The sequence below is a fragment of the Chinchilla lanigera genome, unplaced genomic scaffold, assembly GCF_000276665.1.
Source record: "Chinchilla lanigera isolate Chin_1 unplaced genomic scaffold, ChiLan1.0 scaffold00044, whole genome shotgun sequence".
In the NCBI taxonomy this organism is placed as follows: domain Eukaryota; kingdom Metazoa; phylum Chordata; class Mammalia; order Rodentia; family Chinchillidae; genus Chinchilla; species Chinchilla lanigera.
The window spans coordinates 12,917,232-12,936,316 of NW_004955445.1; the positions used below are offsets into that span (position 1 = coordinate 12,917,232).

Genomic DNA, 19,085 nt, shown 5'->3' on the forward strand with positions numbered 1-19,085 from the left:
GTAAAAGGTGGGGCGGTGCTGGACACACACAAAAAGGTCCTAGAAAGAGCGCTACAGGTGTGTGACAGTTCAGGTTGGTTTGCGTTTGGCTGGACAGAGATTGTTGTCATGGGCTGTGGAAAACAGGGCGGCTGGTCGTTTGGACAGAAGATCTCCTGCAAGGCCTCCTTGGCTTCCGTTTTGAACAACAGTGCAGCTCAGGGGCTCCCAGAGCCCTGCAAGATGGCAGAATTGAAGGTGTTTGGCTGGAGACAAGACCTCTGAGAGGGGAAGTGCCTGGAAGCTAATCCGCATCCAGGCCAGCCTTGGGTATTAGATGGCCTTGGCTCCATCGTTGGCCTTTCACCCTCTCTATTCTCCTGTGTGAAATGGGAAGCCTGAGCTAAGATTCGTGAGTAGTAAGAGGAAGCAGCGTTTTCTGCACCACACAGAGAGAAAACAGTGCAATTCAATGATGATGTAATACTTTGCTGGCAGTTAGAATTTTTATTTTGTATAGGTCAAAAGAACTCTTTGAGCTAGACATAGTGGCATATACCTACAGTTTCAGCAGTCTGGGAGGCTAAGACAGGAGGAGCACAAGTTCAAGCCCAGCCTGGGCAATTTAGTGATTTAATAAGACCCCCTCTGAAAATTTTGAAAATATAAAAAGGGATAGAAAAACAATGAAAAGGGATGGAAGTGTTGCTCGTTGTGAAGTTCCTGGGCTCAATACCCAGTACCATCGATCAATCAATCAGTTAATCAATCAATAAATGAGAGAACTCTTTGAGACTAGGCTTAGGTTTTTGTCTGTTTTCTTAGCAGTCTTGGAGACTGAATCCAGGGCCTGGCGCATGCTAAGCATATGCTCCTCCACTGAGCTACATTCTCAACCATTTTTAGTTTCTAAAAATCATCTATCACTCTTGGGTACATATAAAGGAAAATACAAGCGGAATAAATTCATTAAGAAAGTCATAAAACTCCTTCTCAGGCATTGTCTGGCCCATTCAGGCGACCTTTCTACCCAGAAGCCCTTTGCTGGTATTGTCCCTGCAGCGCCCGGTATCCTGGAGTGTCCACCCTATAGCGCTCTCTGGAGGACGGGGCTTAAGATCGCCTCAAGATCTTCTTCCAGCCTGCCCACCCCTACCCCAGGGACCTCCTGCTCCTATCAGAAGGCCTCAAAGGCAAATTTCAAGAAAACACTGGCTATGTCCTTCCTCGAATAGTCCTTAAGTTGTTCGTGATGAACCCCAAACGGTGCAGTTGTCCAATTAGGCCACCAGAAATAATGACCAGAACCAGCAAGGCCATGGCCACCATTTGATTTAGCCAGCAGCAACTGTGGGATGCCGTGGATTTAAAGACATCCTAATCCAGTAATAACTAACTTCCACGAAAAGGGCACGTGGTAGGATTTTTAAAATATGCTAACTGCTCTCTCCGGGTTATGTGAGGATCATATAAGTGTGTAACAGGCCCTGACCACAGGCCTCAAGGCGCCTGGCTCAGCAGGCTGCGCCCTTGGCATTACTCAATGGTTCCCTGACTGCTCTTGCTGCGGGCAGCGCCCTCCTCGCAGGGCCAGCTCAGGTTTATGGCAACAGTCGCTACGCTTGCCAGACATGATCTCAAAACCATAAAGAGTTTTACAGTTTCACTCTCCCTGAGATAAGCTCGGGGAGCCCTTCCCAAGGCCGGGGGCAATCTCGGAGCTCAGGGGGAGGGGCTGGGTGTTGTCTAAGTTGGAGAATGGAACAAGTTTTTATGGCCCCAGCTTCTCTAAAAATACCATATTCTCATATTCTCGGCTAGAGCCTCTGGTGAACTCAGCACCTGGAGCACAGTGATTCATTCATTCGGCAAATAAGGAAGGTGATGCAGGACCCGCCAGCACAGATTTCCTCGCTTTGCCACTCTGATGCTGCGGGTGGACTGAGGGATGGGTCACTTCCCCTCATCTGCAGGACAAGGAGAGTTCGTCTAACCTCAAGGTCACTACGCGGCCAGGGAGTTTGCCAGCACACCTAGCACATAGCAGGCCCACAGCAAAACAGCGTAAAGCCCTTTTGTCTGTCATCTGTCTTTATCCTACTGGCGCTTTGCTGGCTCCTCCTCCTCTTTCCAGCCTCAAGGGTGCTTTAGCTCAGAGGGAAATGCTCACCCCTAACCTGTTCACTCTGTGCCTTGCCTTTAAATGAGCTTGAGCAACTTTTTGGCGTTTTTCTTTCATTTTTTATTGTGGTATAATTTCCACACACTGAAGTTCACTCTTGCTTGTGTGCGCTTCTGCGTGTCTTGGAAAGTGCGTACAGTCATGTAAACACATCCCAGGCCAGATTTCACAGGACATTCCCACGAGCTCAAGCCTTCTTCCCTGGGCCCCTTCGTCCTCAAGCCCCCAGCCCAGGCCCAGACTCTGGAAACCACAGCTCTGTCCCCGTGGTTTTGCCTTTTCTCGAATGTTATAGGTGGAGTCAAATGGGAAGCATCTTCCAAGTCTTGCCTCTGTCATTCAGCACAGTGTCTTGGAGATCTGTGTTCCTCGTGTTCGTACTTTGCTCCTGTTCATTGCTGGGCAGAATTCCCATTCGATTTTCAAGTTTCTCATCTATACTTATGACTTGGACTTTTCACCTCCAGCCCCAAGTTTTCCCTGAGCTCCCGATTCCCATATCTAACATTCCCTTGGATGCTTTCTTGGCATCTTAAGCCACACATCCAAAGCAGAACTCTTCCTTGTCTAATGCAAATCTGTAGCTCCTATGGCCTTCCCCATGTCAACAGACCACACCGTCTGCCCCTACCACTGTTTTCTGTCTTTTCTTCACACTCGTTAGCAAGTTCTACTCTCAGAATCTCCCAAGGTGACCATCTCCCACCACCAGCAAAATATCCCACCTCTCACCACCAGCACCTGTATTTGTTCTTTTGCCGCATAACAACCACAAATGTAGTTGCTTAAATCAATCATCGTTTATCTCAGTGTTCTATAGATCAGAAGCTTGGATAAAGTGTGACTGGGTTCTTAGTTTAAGTGTCAGTTGGGCTGTGTCCTCCTTAAAGCCTGGAGGGAAGGATCCAAGCTCACATATGTTTGTTGGTGGCTAGATTCAGTTCCTTATGGTTGTAGGACTGAGGTCACCGTTTCCTTGCTGGGCGTCAGCCAAGGGTCACTCTCAGTTTATGGAAGTCACCAACATTCATGGGGCCTTGCTCCATCTTCAAAGGCAAGAGCAGGAAACCTCTCTCACATGGAATCCCTCTCATAACTTCTAATTTAATTTGTCAGGAAGAATCCAACCCCTTTTAAGGCTCTGGGGATGAAGTGATGCCATACAGGGTCATCACTTCACCTTCCCATCACAAAGTCAACTGGTTTGGGACCTTAATTACTCTGTGAAATCCCTTCACAGCAGCACTTAGATTAGTGTCTGATTGAAGAGAGAGAGAGAGAGAAATTGTGTATGCAGCGAGGTGTGGTGGCGCACACCTGTAATCCCAGCACTAGGGAGGCTGAGGCAGGAGGATCGTTGTGAGTTCGAGACCAGCCTGGGCTACAAAGTGAGCTCAAGGCCAGCCTGAACTGCATATCAAGACCCTGTCTCAAAAAGACAAAAAAAAAAAAAAAAAAAAAGAAATTGTGTATGCATTAGGAGCCACAATCTGGGGGCTGGCTTCAAATTTTGCCTGCTCCCCAGCCCCAGTCTATGCTGCCTTTGTCTTTCACCTCACTGCTGCCCAGTCCACCTCCAAGCTTTCTGTTTCTACTATCTGTCACTGTAATCCATTCTCTAGGGAGCAGAGTCCCCTGAGGAGGATGAAACATACTTGGGAGGCTGAGGCGGCATCAAACAAACAAACAAACAAAAAATATGAAGCACATTTTATCATCTTCCTGTGTTCAAAAACTTCTAAGGTCTGGATTTCTTACTTTTCCATTGTACCTAAAATAAAATCTAAAACCTTCGTTATGACCCATCTGGTCTGGGCCCCGCCTACCTCTCAGGGTCAGTGAAGTGCTCAGCACAGCTCACACACTATTTGTGGAATGAATGAACGAGTTTTTTGCACTGGCTCCATTCTCTAAGGCCGCCATTTTGGTGCACATGTTCTCTCCCACCTGATCCAGCCATGTTAATATCAAGTCCATCTGTCCTCTACACTGTACCTGGAGCGACTGGCCGCAACCTTCCCTGATCTGAACTCTCCAGTGGTTTTCTGCTCCGTTGTATGAATTCCAGACTCCTAGGTTCTGCATAGGAGTGCCCACCCCAGCAAACATCCTTCCAGAAGTGGAGTGAGGCCTCGGTGGAATTCTGGCAGATTTTAAGGATATACAGGAATCACATTAAATTACATTGTCCTTTTACAGGTCTTCTTTCCTTCTGAAAACTTGGAGAAAATCTCTATTGGAGAAGTGTAACCCTTTAATATTTCTACATCTCTGTGATACTATCCCTCCCCTCAACTTTTTCTTTTTGAGACAGGGCCCCACTATGTTACTCAAGCTGGTTGTAATAAGCTCCTGGGCTTATGTGATCCCCCTGTCCCTGCCCCTCGAGGCACTGGGACCACCAGTATGCACTACTGTGCATAATTTCAGTTTTTCTTTTTAATAAAGAAACAAAGGGCAAGCAGAGCTTTTGCAGTGGCGATTCTGTCTGATCACAGAATGTTGTTTTCTTTTTCACTTTAATTGTGCAATCATCTTCTATTTATGGCCAGTGATACTGTGTTCTTATTCATGTGAATGACCTCAAGTTTACAGAGAGTGATTATGAATTGCTTTAAAGATAAATATGAAGAAACAGAAGGTGCAGTGGTCCTCAGGCCAGAGAGAGGCAAGGGCAAATGCAGGCCCCAAGTGTCCCTCGCACCTGCAGATTTTCTGCCACTTCTGCACAGCACTTCTGCTCCCCTCCACCTCCAGCAAGCGCTTCTGTCTCTTCTCTGCCCCTTTATTGCTGGGTCCTCCTCCTCCCAAGGGCACATCATTCCCTCTTCCCAATCTGGAAATGTCTCACTGGCTGTCACTCTTGCTCCATTGGTTCCTAATATTTGACTGCTTGTCATATTTCCCTCTGTGGGCTCCAGGAGGGAATCACCCGGTGGTACTGCTTCTTCCTAATCTCAGGATTCCTCACCATGGGGCTTCACCCATTAGCCTTTGTCAAATGCTGAGTGTCCCTCTGTTCTCACTACTGCACAATCATGCAGTCCCTGAGTCATCAGGGTCCTCCTCCATCCCCTCGTGTGGCCTCTGGAGCCGGATGAGCTCTGAGATCTGCTGTCACATCAGCTAAGGACCTTGGGGAAGCTCCTTCCTGCTCCTGAGCCTTTTCCCCCTTTTGTAAAACAGAATAAGAGGGACTGCCTACAAGGGTTGCTGTGGGGATCAAATTATGTCCAGCAGCATTTGGCAGAGAGGAACAACCCCATGAATGTTGTTCATGATTCAGCTTTTAGAGCCACCATCATTGGCTGCATGGCATCTGGGATTCTGATCTCATGGATTGCATCTTGAGATTTACATATGACTCGCTGATTTGAGATCAAAGGTGATATGAGTTCTACAAAGGAGGGAGTAGGGCAACCTCACCAGTCTGGGATGACAGAGCATTTATACTGCATGGCATTTTCATCAGCTCTTCGACCAGCCTATCACGCAAGGTCACTTCTGCCTCTGGTTCCTGAGCACTGGGGTTCCACTGGGGATAATGGCTCAAGAAGCTTCTAGCGGCATAAGAAGCTTCTAGCGGCATAACTCCAGAAACCTCTGTAGTGGGGCTAAAAGGAGGGGCCTCCCAGAAGCCCTGATTCTTAGCCAGCATACAGGGGTTAATAGCCACAACATGGGCCCAAGTCCTGGCCCAGGGCCTCACTGGCTGGGTGGCTCTGGACAAGTTCATACACCTTTCTGAAGCTCAGTTTCATCATCTCTGGAATGGGGGTGCTAGTGTTTGTCACCTAAGCTGATGTTGTTTAGCAACCGGAGTGGAAACCAAACACGAACGTCCAGCCACTCACACTGAGATTTGAGATTAACTGGGGCAAAGGGCTGGTCAGGTGGAAGAGCCAAGGTCAAGGAGCATTTATGGCAGCTCAGGGTTTATTGTTTTGATAGGGATTTATTAAGTACAATTTAGGACTGAAATAGCCTCCCCTGGCCCCCACCTCCGTAGCCATACCGGCAGGGCATGGACAGGGCCTTCATTGCGACATCATCACAAACATTTCCTGGTACTGAGGAGTGGAGGGAAGGGACAGGAAGGTGGAGTGGCCCCAGGGTTGGGCAGGCAGGGGATGGTGCTCTTGAGGCTGGGGGGCTTGATGGTTAGCTTCTTACCGGGAGGGTCTGGGTGAAGGGCTCATTTGTTCTCTCTCGATTATATTTGTCCTAGTACCACGTCTAGTACAGTCCCCAATGGCTTATCCAACTGCATCCCTACAACATTGCTTGTGGGGAGATATTATTCCCACTTTACAGAGGAGGCTGGGGAGGTGGAGTGACCGGCCTGAGATTATACTGATCACTGAGATGTGCGACTGCCATTCCAGAGCCGCTGTCCTCCCCGTTTGGGAAGAGCTGAGTGTCACCCAGCCCACGCTGCTCCTTGAGTGTCTCTTAAACCAGGTGTCCTTAGTTCAGCCATCACCGAATGCTGTGGTGTGCCAGGACAATGCGCTGTGCAGGAGAAACAACCTGATCTGCATCATTTGCCAGTTGCGGTGTGAATGTTTCCACGGTGGCCACCGTCGAGGTACTGACCTGACATCACGAAACGTGGAGCTGAGAAGCAAAGCTGAGAATTGGATCTCACAAGCCACTCCAGCACACCCCAAGTAAGCGTGAGGCCAAGACCCAAGGCCACCCCACTAAGGGAAAATGACCAAAGTGACTGCCGGCCTGGCCGGGACTTCTCAGGTACACTTCTCACTCTTGCTTTTATGAGATTTCCTCATATCTATGCAAGGTTGAGGTGACCCAGAAAAGGGATCCACCCTAGGCCCTGGTGGCAGATGACAGACCCTTGGGTCTTCTTGCATTCTTCCAGATCTTCCCATCACCCTCTTCCTTGTTCCTCCTCTCTGTAGAAGAGAGGATCAGTTTTCACTCTCTCATATGTGGAGTGCTTGGAGTCAAGAGACCTCTTCCATCAAGGAAAATCACTTCCCTGAACCTCAGTTTCCTTATTTATACAATGGGAGGTCATCATATGGCCCAACCTACTTCTGTCTTGATATGAAGACTAAAATATAATAGTGGAGGCAGGCATGACAGCATGCTGGGAGGCTGAGTCAAGAGGACTGCAAGCTCCAGCCTAGCCCAGGCAACTCAGCAACGTAGTAAGACCCTGCCTCAAAATAAAAATAAAAGGGCTGGGGATGTAGCTCATGTGAAAGCTGTGGATTCAAACCTGGGTTCAAACACACATGCACAAAGGATAAGAAAGTGTTTTTTACAATATAAAGACTCTAGAACTATCTTTATTTCTAACACCTAAAAAAAAAAAAAAAAGACACCCATACAAGGACTTAGAAAACATATGCACCATTTATTTTATTGTAGTATAAACTTTTGTTTTTGTTAAAACACATGAGTAAGAAATGTTTTTTGCTTCTTTGCCCCATTGGGCGGCAGTGGTGGGAGCTGGGGGGTGGGCGTGGGACCTAACGACATCCACACACCCACAGGAAGATGCAGATCATGATAGGACGCAGTCCACTTCCAGAATTGCTTGATGTGAATTTCACAATTCATCTTAGGGCAGATCACAGAAAAATTGGCAAAGGTGATTGGCTTGGCCATTCTAAGAAATTGAGGAGCACCCAGCTGCAGCCCTCTCCTCTCCTGAGAGCTACATGGATTTTGGATGTTCCTGAAAATGTCTCAAAGCGATGTCTCAGTGAAGGAATTACTATACAGTGTCCACACCTGCCTTCCACCAACCCTCCCTGGTACATCAGATGTAATGTTTTAAGATCACAATTCGGGTTAAAAAAAAATTCCAATGTAGCATCCTCAGCTTAGAGCCAGAAAAGTAAACTTTTCTTTATTTTGTGTTTCTTGCATTGCAATAAAGTTATAAAAGTAGAATGGTTTTCCTCTCCAGAAAGAGTGGATCAGGGGCAAAGAACTGACCCCCTGCCCCAGAAGATTGCAACCATTAAAGGATACCGTTACCCCACTCCATGGGCCATTTTCTCAACTTTGCTCCCATGACAGAGGCCTGAGTGACACTGGCAACAGGGGGACTGGACGAAGAGTAGAAATGACCAGAATGACCAGATTCCAGCTTCCCTGCCTCATTCAGACTGGACTGAGCCACTTGGCGGGGAATTCTGGAGCCCTGGAGTGAGGGTGGCTGGGGAAAGCTTGAGAGCTCCGAGCAGGGAGTGGTTACTCCTGGAGTCTGAGACTTGCCTTGCTGGAGTGGGGAGGCCAATTCTGATGGCCCTGGGGTGCAGAGTCCTCTGAAACGTGGCCCCAGTGCTTCTCCCTGCCTCTCTTGCAACAAGGAATAATCACTAGTGGTGGGATATCTGGGTACGGGGTATGGCTCTGCCATCCCCTCAGAAGGGTCAGCCTTGGGCAGAGCATAGGTAATCATTCTAACAGCTCACTTTCCTACCTAATCACACCTACAGTCTTAGGACAAATTCCTTTCAGTCCCACTAGTCAGTGACATTTTTCAGAATCTCCCCAAAGCCATCAAGATTCTATAGGGATGAGGTGCTCTATCCTGGAGTTCAATGTTTCCAGAGTGTACCTTGAGTGACATTCTCCAGAGCAAGCCTCAAAGTCAGACTTTATCATCCCGCCCTGCCCTTCATCATTCTAGAGACTGACAGGCCAGATTGGTTTTTCTCCCAGGAACCAGACTCCTACCACCCCTCTGCCAGAGTTGGGGAGTGAAGAGAGAAAAGGGGTCAAGAGCCATGAATTCGTCTTCATATTTATCAGCAACAGGATTCTGGACCCTCGGTGGACTTGAGCGCAGCTTCGGGCCCACTTTAGTCCTGGGAGTGGGCAGGGCTTCTAGAAATGTGAGCCCTTGGGTTCTGAGGCTGGTGAAGGACCAGGAAGTCCCTCACTGGGATCACAGTGAACACGAGGGTTCTTTTGGGTATTAAGATCTCCTGTTCTGGGGGCTGGGGATTTAGCTCAGTGGCACTGCGTCTGCCCGGCAAGTGCAAGGTCATGAGTTCGATTCCCGGTACCGGAAAAAAAACAAAACAGAAAACAAACACTAAGATCTCCTGTTCTGATCCAGGGAGACCTGGGTTCATGGCCTGACTCAGTCACTGACTATCTATATGAGTTTCAGATTAAAAAAATCCCTTAACCTCTTAGAACTCAGCTGCATCTTTGGTAACAATCTCTAGGTAATAGAGAGGATTCCATGAGACACTGGAAGTCAGATGCTTAAGACAGTGCCTGGGAATGAGGAAGAGCTTGAGACTGGCCTGGAATAACTGACATCACTCTGACCTGAGGATCATCCACACCCTCCTTTACACCTCAACCTCTCACTCTCCTTCCATCATGCGCCCCATCTGACTTGCTGCTCCCTCCCAACCTTCCACGCTTGGTAGGATGCTGTATGCATCTTCTGACAGCCTGGGCCACCCCTCTCCACATACTCCTGGCCTCAGTATGGCATTCAAGGCCCCATGCTCCCACCCTCCCCCAAGTCCTGCTCCAGCTGTTAACCTTGGATCGTTCACTCATTGTTCAAAGCCCATGGGGACCATCACTCCAAGGGTCCGGTCCAGCACCTGAAGAAGGGAAAGGTAGCAGGCCCAGAGTTGGGGGGATGGCGCTGTCTTGCTCCTCAGTCTCCTGCCTCAGACTAGCCCCGGTCAGGGCTTACAGAGTGTTGCAGGGATGCCTGGGGGAATGGCTTCCAAGTCTTCCTCAGCCTCCAGAGAGAGGGCTCTGGAGAAGACAGGACGGCCAAGGAAGGTGACAGCAGAGGGTGGAGAGGGGCATTTGAGGTGGGGGCAGTAGAGGAGGGAGGGTAAGGTGCCGTGACCTGACCAGGCCTCCTGGGGCTGTGACTGGACACTGTGACCAGTACTGGGAGAGCGAGTCCCAGCTGGGGGGAAGGGAGCCGTGTCTAAGCAAGGTCCCATAGCATCTCCAGCCAGCAGTCCTTAGAGGGCGAAGAAGCTGGGGTTGTGGGAAGTGAAGGTGGTAGCTTCGACATGAAGAAAGTTGTCCAAGGCAGCAGAGGGCTTTCCAGCTGGTGTCTCCCTGAGTCAAAGCCCTATCGTCCAGAGCACAGGGTCAAGGTTGGCGATGGGATATGGCCCTCGGCCCGCGTTCCTGGGCCCTTCCCCCTTTCCGTTCCTGCTCTGGAACTGGCCCTCTTGCCATGCCTTCCTTGGCTATGGCCAAGTGGTCACCAGGCACTCTCTGGGGGGGCTGGGGTGAGCTGGCAGAGCCCCCGGCCCCTGGCAGCTTGCTAGATGACTTCTTGCTTGGTGATGGTCGGCTGGGGTATGGCAGAGGGGGGCTTGACGATCGTGGCAATGGCTCCTGGCAGGAGCTTGTAGGGCTCAGACCCTGAGCCACCTGGCGGCGAGGGTTGTGGAGTCTCAGGCGTGGCTGAAGGGACAAAGAAACAGAGGCTTCTCAGCATTCCAGGCTTTGGGGGAGTATGTGAAGAGCTCTAGGAAAGTTCTTTCTTCTCTCTGAGACTTACTTTCCTCTTTTATAAAATGAGAGAATTAAACTAGATAATCTCTAAGATCTCTAGTGGCTTGTGCAAGTTCCAAATCATAACATTTAAGTTTTGTGAGGCCTGGAAGAGCTGACAACCCATCTCCTCCACCATTTTATATGGATACTTGGGTGGCTTCTCCCAAAACTGGGGTCCAGGTCGGACTGCCCTGTGACATCCCCCGCGAGACATTTGATAGGGATGGTCTTTCCTGGGACAAAGAGTAGCAGCTGATGGAATCTGGGGTTAACTGGTACAAAAAGAACCATTTCTTTGATATTTAGGAAATGAGTAACAGAAACTAATTGGTTCCACTCCCTCCACAGGTTTGGGAAGTAACTTTGAGCCAACTGGCTAACTCCATTCAATGGACAATTTCCCCAAAGAACAACCTCAGTGAAATGCCATCTGCCATCATCTGATTGGACCACCAAATCCCATTGGTAATCTTATTCTCTGAAGAGCTATGTGCAGTGAGAGAGTTCACCTCAGAGGTCTAGTCCAGTGGACATCCCTAACCAAAGGACAGTCTCCTCCCATGGTCTAGCAGCTAGTCTTACCCCAGTTGGGCAGCCTTACTTCAATGGATACTTTGACCTAACAGATAATGTCATCTAATGGAATTCTCACCCAATAAACAGACTCTCGCAGTGGTAACCTGGTGGATTCAGAGGATTGGCCCATCCCAAGTATAGTTACAGTTAGTAGAGGTTGTCAGTCACCCCACTGAAGATACACCCTCAATGAATAATCAGCTTTAACAGAGGACCCCACCCCTCATTCCCTACCCTGGGACACAGAGAACAGTGGTACCTCAGCTTCACCTCTAGATCCAACCTTGTCCTGCCTCCTCCCCCACCCCCAATCCTCACCCCTTACAGGGGAGAGCCCATGTTGCCCACCTGCCTGCCCCCTGGGTTGGGGCCACTCACACATCTGTCCGTTGCTGAGGTGAGCGGGCATTGTGTTGGCAACAATGACATTGGTGCCCATGTGCTCCTGCATCAGGTGAGGATGCAGCGGGTGGTGAGCATGGGGTGCATCACTGGAGGACCCTGCAGATAGAGAAGAGGTCAATCAGGAGGGAGAGTCAAGGATAAGCACCATGGGCCTAGAGGCACCATCTTCCTCAAGTGTGGCAAAGCTGCCTCAACCCTGCCAGAGCTTATGCAATTCCCTGGTTCTAGGTTAGTAAGCCAGAGCTTACTATTCAAGTCCATAGGTTTTGTGGGTCTATCAAGAGGATTGTAAAAGACCCAGAGAACAAGCGTGATTTGAAAGAAACAACAAGCATATAAGGAATCCTGAGACCATTTAAATTACAATAAATAGTGTGTTGGCTGCATTGTGATACGATGGATTTAATCAGTGGTTCTCCAAGCTCCATGACAGGTGAGTCCTTTGATCCCAAGTCCTCTCTCTGCTTCATCCTTCATATCTCTCCTTCAGCCAAGCTGACCCACCGGGAGCATCTACTTTCCCTTGTATTTTCCAGTCTGTGTTTTCGCTCACGTTGCTTCAGCCATCAGAGATGACTCCTCCACCTCTGCCAGGTCCCTAAGCCCAAATCCCACTCACATATTTTCTCTTTTTGGAAGCTTCTTTTGCTGCTTCCTACTCTCCTTCTTTCCTTCACTGGGATTCCCATAGCAATTTATCTGTAATGCACATTTTGGAAACAACTACTTCTATGATCATTACAATATATATGCATTTTTTTTTTGTAGAGGGCCTAGAAAGTGTCTGGAATACAGTAACTGATTCAACAGGAGTCAAGGAGTGATAAAAACATAGTGTGTCATAGGTTGTGCTCATTAATATGATATTGATGCCATTTTAAGCCTTGTAATAGTCTTCTAGCCTTTGTTTTAAGGATAACTAACAATTACTGGGCATCTAACATGATAGGTACTAGTTTATAGCACTTTTCCTATTTTACATAATTTAATCCTGTAGGGTGGATACCATGGTTATTCCATTCTACAGATAAGAAAATGTACCCAGAGATTAATTTACCCAAGTTTATCTTGCAACAGACCACAAACTTCTTAGGCTAATCCCAATGCCACCTGATTCCTAATAACCACATATTCATAGGGTCAAAAAGTGAAATAAGTGAAATAAGCTTACGAAAGTGAAATAAGCTACGAGCTGGGTATGGTGACACATACTGGAAATCAGAGCTTTCTGGGAGGCTGAGGCAAGAGGATTACAAGTTTGAGCCTACACTGGACAACTTGGTGACTTAGCAAGATTCTGTCTCAAAATAAAAATTAAAAATAAAGCAGGCTGAGGATGTAGCTCAGTGCAAAGGCCTTGGGTTCAATCCCCCATACTGAAGGGAAAAAAGCCACCAGTGGTTGATAGTAGCTGGGGATAACTGGGGGATAATTTTGACCCCTCGGGAGACATGTGACAATACCTGTGGACATCTTTGATTGTCATCACTAGAGAAGTGCTACTGGCATCTCATGGGTAGAGGCTAGAGATATAGCTAGACAATGCACAAAAAAGTCTCATGACAAAGAAGTATCCAGCCCCAAATATCGGTAGTGCTCAAGCTGAGAAAAATTACCTTTCATTACCACTAACGACATACACGTCGTAGTTAACTTCAAAGTAACATCGTTACCACCGAAGCCTCCAGCCCAAGCCTCTGCACTTTGGTTTCTCTTCCTGTCCTTCCAGCTCACCCATCCAGGACCACCCCTCCAAAGTCCTTCAGACCCACAGAGGTGATGCATTTGCTCACCCCCACTTCTCACTGTCACCCCATCTTTATTTTTTGTTTAGTCCAGCCAGGATTCCAGAGCTCATCACTGTGATCCCCTGCTTGAGGCCATCCTTGAATGCCTCAGACCTCCCTTCCCTGGACATTTTCAGAGGGTGTCTGCTATGACCCCACCTGTCTGCTTCCCCACTCACCCGCTTGGTAACACCTCAGTCTGGCTCGCATTCTCATAATCCTGACCCCGCTCTCAGCACAGGTGCCGAGGGCCGCCATGCTGCCGCCCAATGGGTGCTTCCTTCCCTCTCCCCGCCTTCCCCCATCTCTGTTGAATTTAATGCCGTTAAATGTTCTGTCTTCCTGAAAACATGCTCTTCTCTTGCAGTCTGGAATTTCCCCGGTTTTCTCCCATCTCTCTGGCTAATCTTCCCCAACAGCTTTCCACAGCCTCCCCCTTTCCTGTGACTCCTAAATGCTGGAAAGCCACAGTGCTGCCTTCACCTTGCATTTGAGCCTCAGATTTGGACATTTTCCTGTCTTCTTGCTGGCTCAGCATGGATACCTAACAGTCCTTTCAGGTTCCACTTAAATCCAGTTAATGGATCCTTGGCCACCACCCCCAAACCGAGCAGCCCCAAGCTGGTTTTACTCAGTGTTCCATATCTCAGTAAACTACTCCATCATCATTTCTGCCACCCAAAGCAAAAATGTAGACTTCACCTTTGACTTATCCTCTCCCCGTCACTCCCCACCTCTGATCCATCAGCACATTCTGTGGGTTCTTCCTCCAAATACTATAGATAATCAAGTCTGTCAACACTGCTCTGCTTCCATGATCCAAGCCTCCCCTGCCCTTCCCAGGACTAGAGAGAATAACATTCCCAGGGTTTTCTGGCTTCTACCTTGTGCCCCTGAAATTTACTCTGTACCTACCAATCAGAGTGGCTTGTTTAAAACATTAGTCTGATTATTTTTCACAATAGATGCAATGAGACTGAAATCTAAATTTTTCAAGTGCCTGCCTGGCAAGTGCGAGGTCGTGAGTTTGATTCCCAGTGCCAAAATAAATAAATAAATAAATAAATATAAAAATAAAAATAAAATCTAGATTTTTGACCGTGGCCTATGAAGCCATATTTTTATGATTTTGTTTTTCCCTAATCTCGATCTTCATTTCCTACAACTCTACCATTTTGCAACTTTGCCCTTCCTTCTCAAACACATAACCTTCTCCTGCTGCAGGGCCTGGAACTAGTTAGTTCTGCTTAGCCTGTTCTTCTCTTGGCTTCTAAATCTTCTATTTCCTTTTGGCCATCGGGTCTCAGCATTGAATTTACCCCTTTAGCGAGGTCTCCTTTGGCCAACTCATCTAAAGAGGGCTTTTTTTGGTTAAACTCTACCATACTGCTGTTTATTGGGGCCGGGGATATAGCTCAGTGGCACATGTGCCTGCCTGGCAAGCACAAGGTCCTGAGTTCAATTCCCAGTACCAAAAAAAAAGAATTTCATACTACTGTGTATTTAAAAATCTGAAGTTACCTTCTTTATTGTACACTTGGTCACTGTCTGCTTTTTTCATTGTCTGTGCTTATAAGCTTTATGCACACACCTGTACATGCACATGTATACACACAGACACACAACTCACACACACACACACACACACACACACACACACCCTGAAGGAAGGCAGAGATCTTGTTCTCTGCCCAGCCTCCAGCACTTAAAGCAGTGACTGGAGTATGCTAGACTCTCAGAGCCTGAACTAATGGACTTCTGTCCTTGACCCTATTCTTTTGATGCGGAAACTGAGAGCCAGGCAGATTAAGTAACTTGCCCAGAGCACACACTGAGGAGGTCGCGGAGATGAGCTCAGGTTTGCACAAGGATTGTTTTCCGGACAGATGCCCCCAGCACCCCTGCGGGGCTGTACGGACCTCCCAGCAGCATCTCCTGCAGCAGGTTGTCGATCTTGGCCATGCCAAAGAGCTTGATGAACTGGATCTGCTCAATCATCTGCCAGGTGATACTCTGCAGCGTGGGCAGCAGCAGCAGCAGCTCGCCGAAGCGGCCGCGGGAGTCATACTGGCGGTCATTGATGTAGTCCTCCAAGCTCACCTGGACCTGCGAGCGCAGCCGCTTGATCTTGCCTGGGTCGCTCAGCCCCTTGGCATCTGCAGTGGGAGGGGATGGCAGGGAGGTAAGCAGGGCCCAGATGTCCCCTGACTTGTGGGGCCCAGGTTGGGGGGTTTCAGTGGCCCAGCGCTGCACAGGGAGTTGACAGCAGTGCTGGAACAAAGGTTCAGGGTGTTCCACAACCAGAGCACACTAGCCCAGACAGAGCCTTCCTAGATCTGGGTAAAGAAAAGTTTACCAAGTTTCTTCCTAAGATACCAAGTGCAGCAGTGGGGAATAAGAGACAGATGGTGGGGTCTCAGGAACAGACCCAGTAGGGCACACTCATCCTACACATAGGGAAACTGAGGCACAGGACAAGGAAAGGACTTGCCTCAGGTCACATAACCAGTTGTTGGCAGAGTCATGGGGTTGACTTCGGTTTCCTGACCCACAGTCGAGGTCCCATGAGCCAGGCCCCAGCACACACTTCCTCTGCTGCGCTGGGCTTGTCTCCCTCTCCCTGCCTGCTGCTCCTCTCATCTCCGACTCAGTGGGGAGTCCTTTAGGGAGTCTTCTCCACCCTACCCGCCTAGGTCCACATTATACATCCATCGTGTCCCTACATTTCCTCTACCACCACTGACCACGCAGCCTGGAATGATCTCTCCCATTAGACTGTGAGCACTAATATCTTTATTTGCCATTTTAAACCACGGACTCTATCCCTGGTTTGCCAATTGTATCACACCACGGATTCTATCATAGTCAACATTTACTGAATAGATAACTGGAGGAAGGGATGGAGAGAGGAAGGAAAGGATGAATGCAAAAAAATTACTGAGTAAATTCTATATTCTTAACCTAATACTTTACTTTTTGTACTTTAACCTTAACTTCCATGAAAATAATTATGAACAAAGGAAGGGGCGGAAAAAGTTTGTCCTTGTTTCCAGTGGGCTTTCTCTCCTACCTGTGTTTATGCACTCTGATTCAGTCAACAAACTTTCCTTGAGCACCTCCTACATACCAGGCCTGGATTAAGTTCCCTGCCTTCCCAAGCAGGCTGTGGGCTCTGACTCAGCACCATGATCCCACACTAATCCCACATGTGTGACTGAGTGATTTCTATGCAACCAGCCTCATGCCAAACACTGCAGAACATACAGCCTAGGCCAGGCTCTCAGCAGTGTCAGAACCAGAAGTCTCACCCTCCAGGAAATGGGGAATAGCGTGCGGAAGGTAAGAACCTGGGCTTGAGAGATAGCTAGGTAGAGATGGTTCAGTGTCTGAAGTTCAAATTAAAGCACTGTCATTTCCTGGTTGTATGACCTTGGTCAAGTTGATCAGTCACCCTGTGCCTCAATTTCCTTATTTGCAAAATGAAGCCCACAGCAATACCTACTTCAATAAGGAAGATTATCAGTAAGAAAATCTTCAGAAAGTGTTTAAATCATGCTGCTGTGAGCACTCAACAAAATTCCATGAGCAGTATGAGTCATTGTCTTCCTCTTTCCTGTTAGTACCAGAAGTGATCTGTACATTGTCAGGGCCTGGCACACAGTAGGTCCCCTCTAACATGTGAGAGGGGAGGGAGACATATGAACCTCTGGGACTACAGCACCTCAACACTGGGGAGTGAAAATAGGCTTTGTACCAAGATGTGACTACAAAGATGTTGTGTAAAAAAAGCAGATGTAGGGCCAGGGATATAGCTCAGTGGTACAGCACCTGCCTAGCAAGCCCAAGATCCTGAGTTCAATTCCGGGTACAAAAAGAAAAAAGCAGATATAAAAGTCAATAGCTGGAATGGGGAAAGGAGAGAAGAGAGCCAAAATGCAGGGGGTGCAGTATGTTCTCCTGCTACGTTCAGGGTTAGGAGACACTGTCCACAGCTGACAGGACCAGAAATAAAGGTGTGAAAACATAACTGAGAGCTGCAGAGGTGATCAGCCAGGTGTGAAAACAACAATAAATTCCATGAGGAGTATGGAGGGGGGGAAAGGATGGGAACAGTGATGGATGAGAGTGAAATCCTTAGCCAGGATGGATGGAGATACATGGTCTAAAATGGATAGATCAGGGGCTGGGGATCTAGCTCAGTGGCACAAGTGCCTGCCTGGCAAGCGCAAGGTCCTGAGTTCAACTCCTGGCACCAAAAATAAATAAATAAATAAATAAATAGGATAAATCAAGAACTACAGGGCAAGGGTTCTACCAGGTCAGTGGCAGAGGGCTTGCTAGGTGTGGAAGGACCTCAGTTCTATCCCTGGCAAACCACACACACACACACACACACACACACACACACACACACACAAACAGAATGAGAAATATAACACTTCACAGTTTTTCCAATGGTGAGGTAACTGCAGAAGAAACAGTTAAAAGAATCAGTAATGTATATCCTGGGGCACAGCCTTCAGGCTGGAAAAGCCCTGTGTGTTGCAGAGAGCTGTTTGCAGTGTCAGTTTGTGTAGACATTATCTTGATAAAGATTTTTGAGGAAAAGAAGCAAAGATGAAAGAAAAGTAAGATAGGAGATAAGGAGAAAGAAGGAGGAAGGGAAAGAAGGAAAGGAGGGAAGGAGCAGTCTGGGCCTTTGCAGTCAGGGCCTTGGCAAGTTCCGTCATCTCTTTGAACCTTGATTTGCCTCATCTGTACCGTGGGGCTGATGCAATGACCTCTCCTGGTGTCCTGACAATAAGAGGCTGTGAATCCAGCAGAAGTCTAACACAGGTCTGGGGTATCAGGGATGGGTTAGAACAGTAGTGGCGAACCTGTGGCACACATGCCACAGTGGGCTGTTTGTATCATTGAAAGCTCTAAAAGGTTTGCCATCCCTGGGTCAGGAGGTGAGAATGGTACCTGGGTCGAAGAAGATAATGGCTTTGAGGCAGGCATACTCATTGTCATCGATCTGCAGTTCCTGGAAGGGCAGTACCAGCTCATCGAGGATGCGAATGGACACTCGGCTCATCTCGGCCAGTTCCGGGCAGTGACGGGGGACAATGTAGTCATTGCCTGGTGGGTTGGGAAGGAGAGAGAATGGGCAGTCACCTTGGGCTGGGGTTTGCAGGTGGCAGTGCAGCTGGTGCCCTGGAAGGAGGACCTGCAGGGTCATCACATCCATTTCACAGATGACAAATCAGAGGCTCAGATAAGAAAGGTGCCTGAAATTGGGTTATGATTGAAACTTAGCTTTTTAGCCAAGTTTAAGTTTCATATAACCCAGGATTCCTTTACTAACATGACTCAAGACTGAGGACACTCAAGGGTCACTTGGGAGGAACAAAAACACCAAATTTAAGGGACCAGATTCCAGAGCTGGGAACCGTTTGTTTAGTTCTGGGACTGAACCCAGGGCCTTTGTACATCCCCAGCCCTTTTTTATTTTTTATTTTGAGATGGGGTCTCACTAAGTATTTAAGTTATTCAGGCTGGGCTGGAACTTGCAGTCCTCCTGCCTCAGCCTCCCAGAGTGTTGGGATTATAGGTGTGTACCACCATGATGGCACTGTTGTATT

General features: G+C 48.2%; 1 protein-coding gene and 1 long non-coding RNA gene across 6 annotated transcripts in view; one reads left to right on the forward strand and one right to left on the reverse strand.

Moving 5' to 3' along the window:
- LOC102020390 overlaps nucleotides 1-11,369 on the forward strand; it is a 40,074-nt gene extending 28,705 nt beyond the window's left edge. Inside the window, exon 2 of the long non-coding RNA XR_262332.2 lies at nucleotides 11,042-11,369. This is a non-coding gene — a long non-coding RNA (uncharacterized LOC102020390). The remainder of the gene's footprint in view (nucleotides 1-11,041) is intronic.
- Hnf4a (hepatocyte nuclear factor 4, alpha) overlaps nucleotides 8,017-19,085 on the reverse strand; it is a 37,254-nt gene continuing 26,185 nt past the window's right edge. For 3 of the 5 annotated variants that reach the window (XM_005392474.2, XM_005392479.2, XM_005392477.1), the window contains exons 7-10: nucleotides 18,427-18,582; nucleotides 15,381-15,617; nucleotides 11,618-11,770; nucleotides 8,017-10,600 (exon numbers count right to left, since the gene is read on the reverse strand). In XM_005392474.2, the coding sequence (XP_005392531.1) occupies nucleotides 10,458-10,600; nucleotides 11,618-11,770; nucleotides 15,381-15,617; nucleotides 18,427-18,582 (689 nt within the window). In that variant the 3' untranslated portion in view covers nucleotides 8,017-10,457. The remainder of the gene's footprint in view (nucleotides 10,601-11,617; nucleotides 11,771-15,380; nucleotides 15,618-18,426; nucleotides 18,583-19,085) is intronic. The other 2 variants (XM_005392475.2, XM_005392478.1) reach the window with 1 other exon arrangement.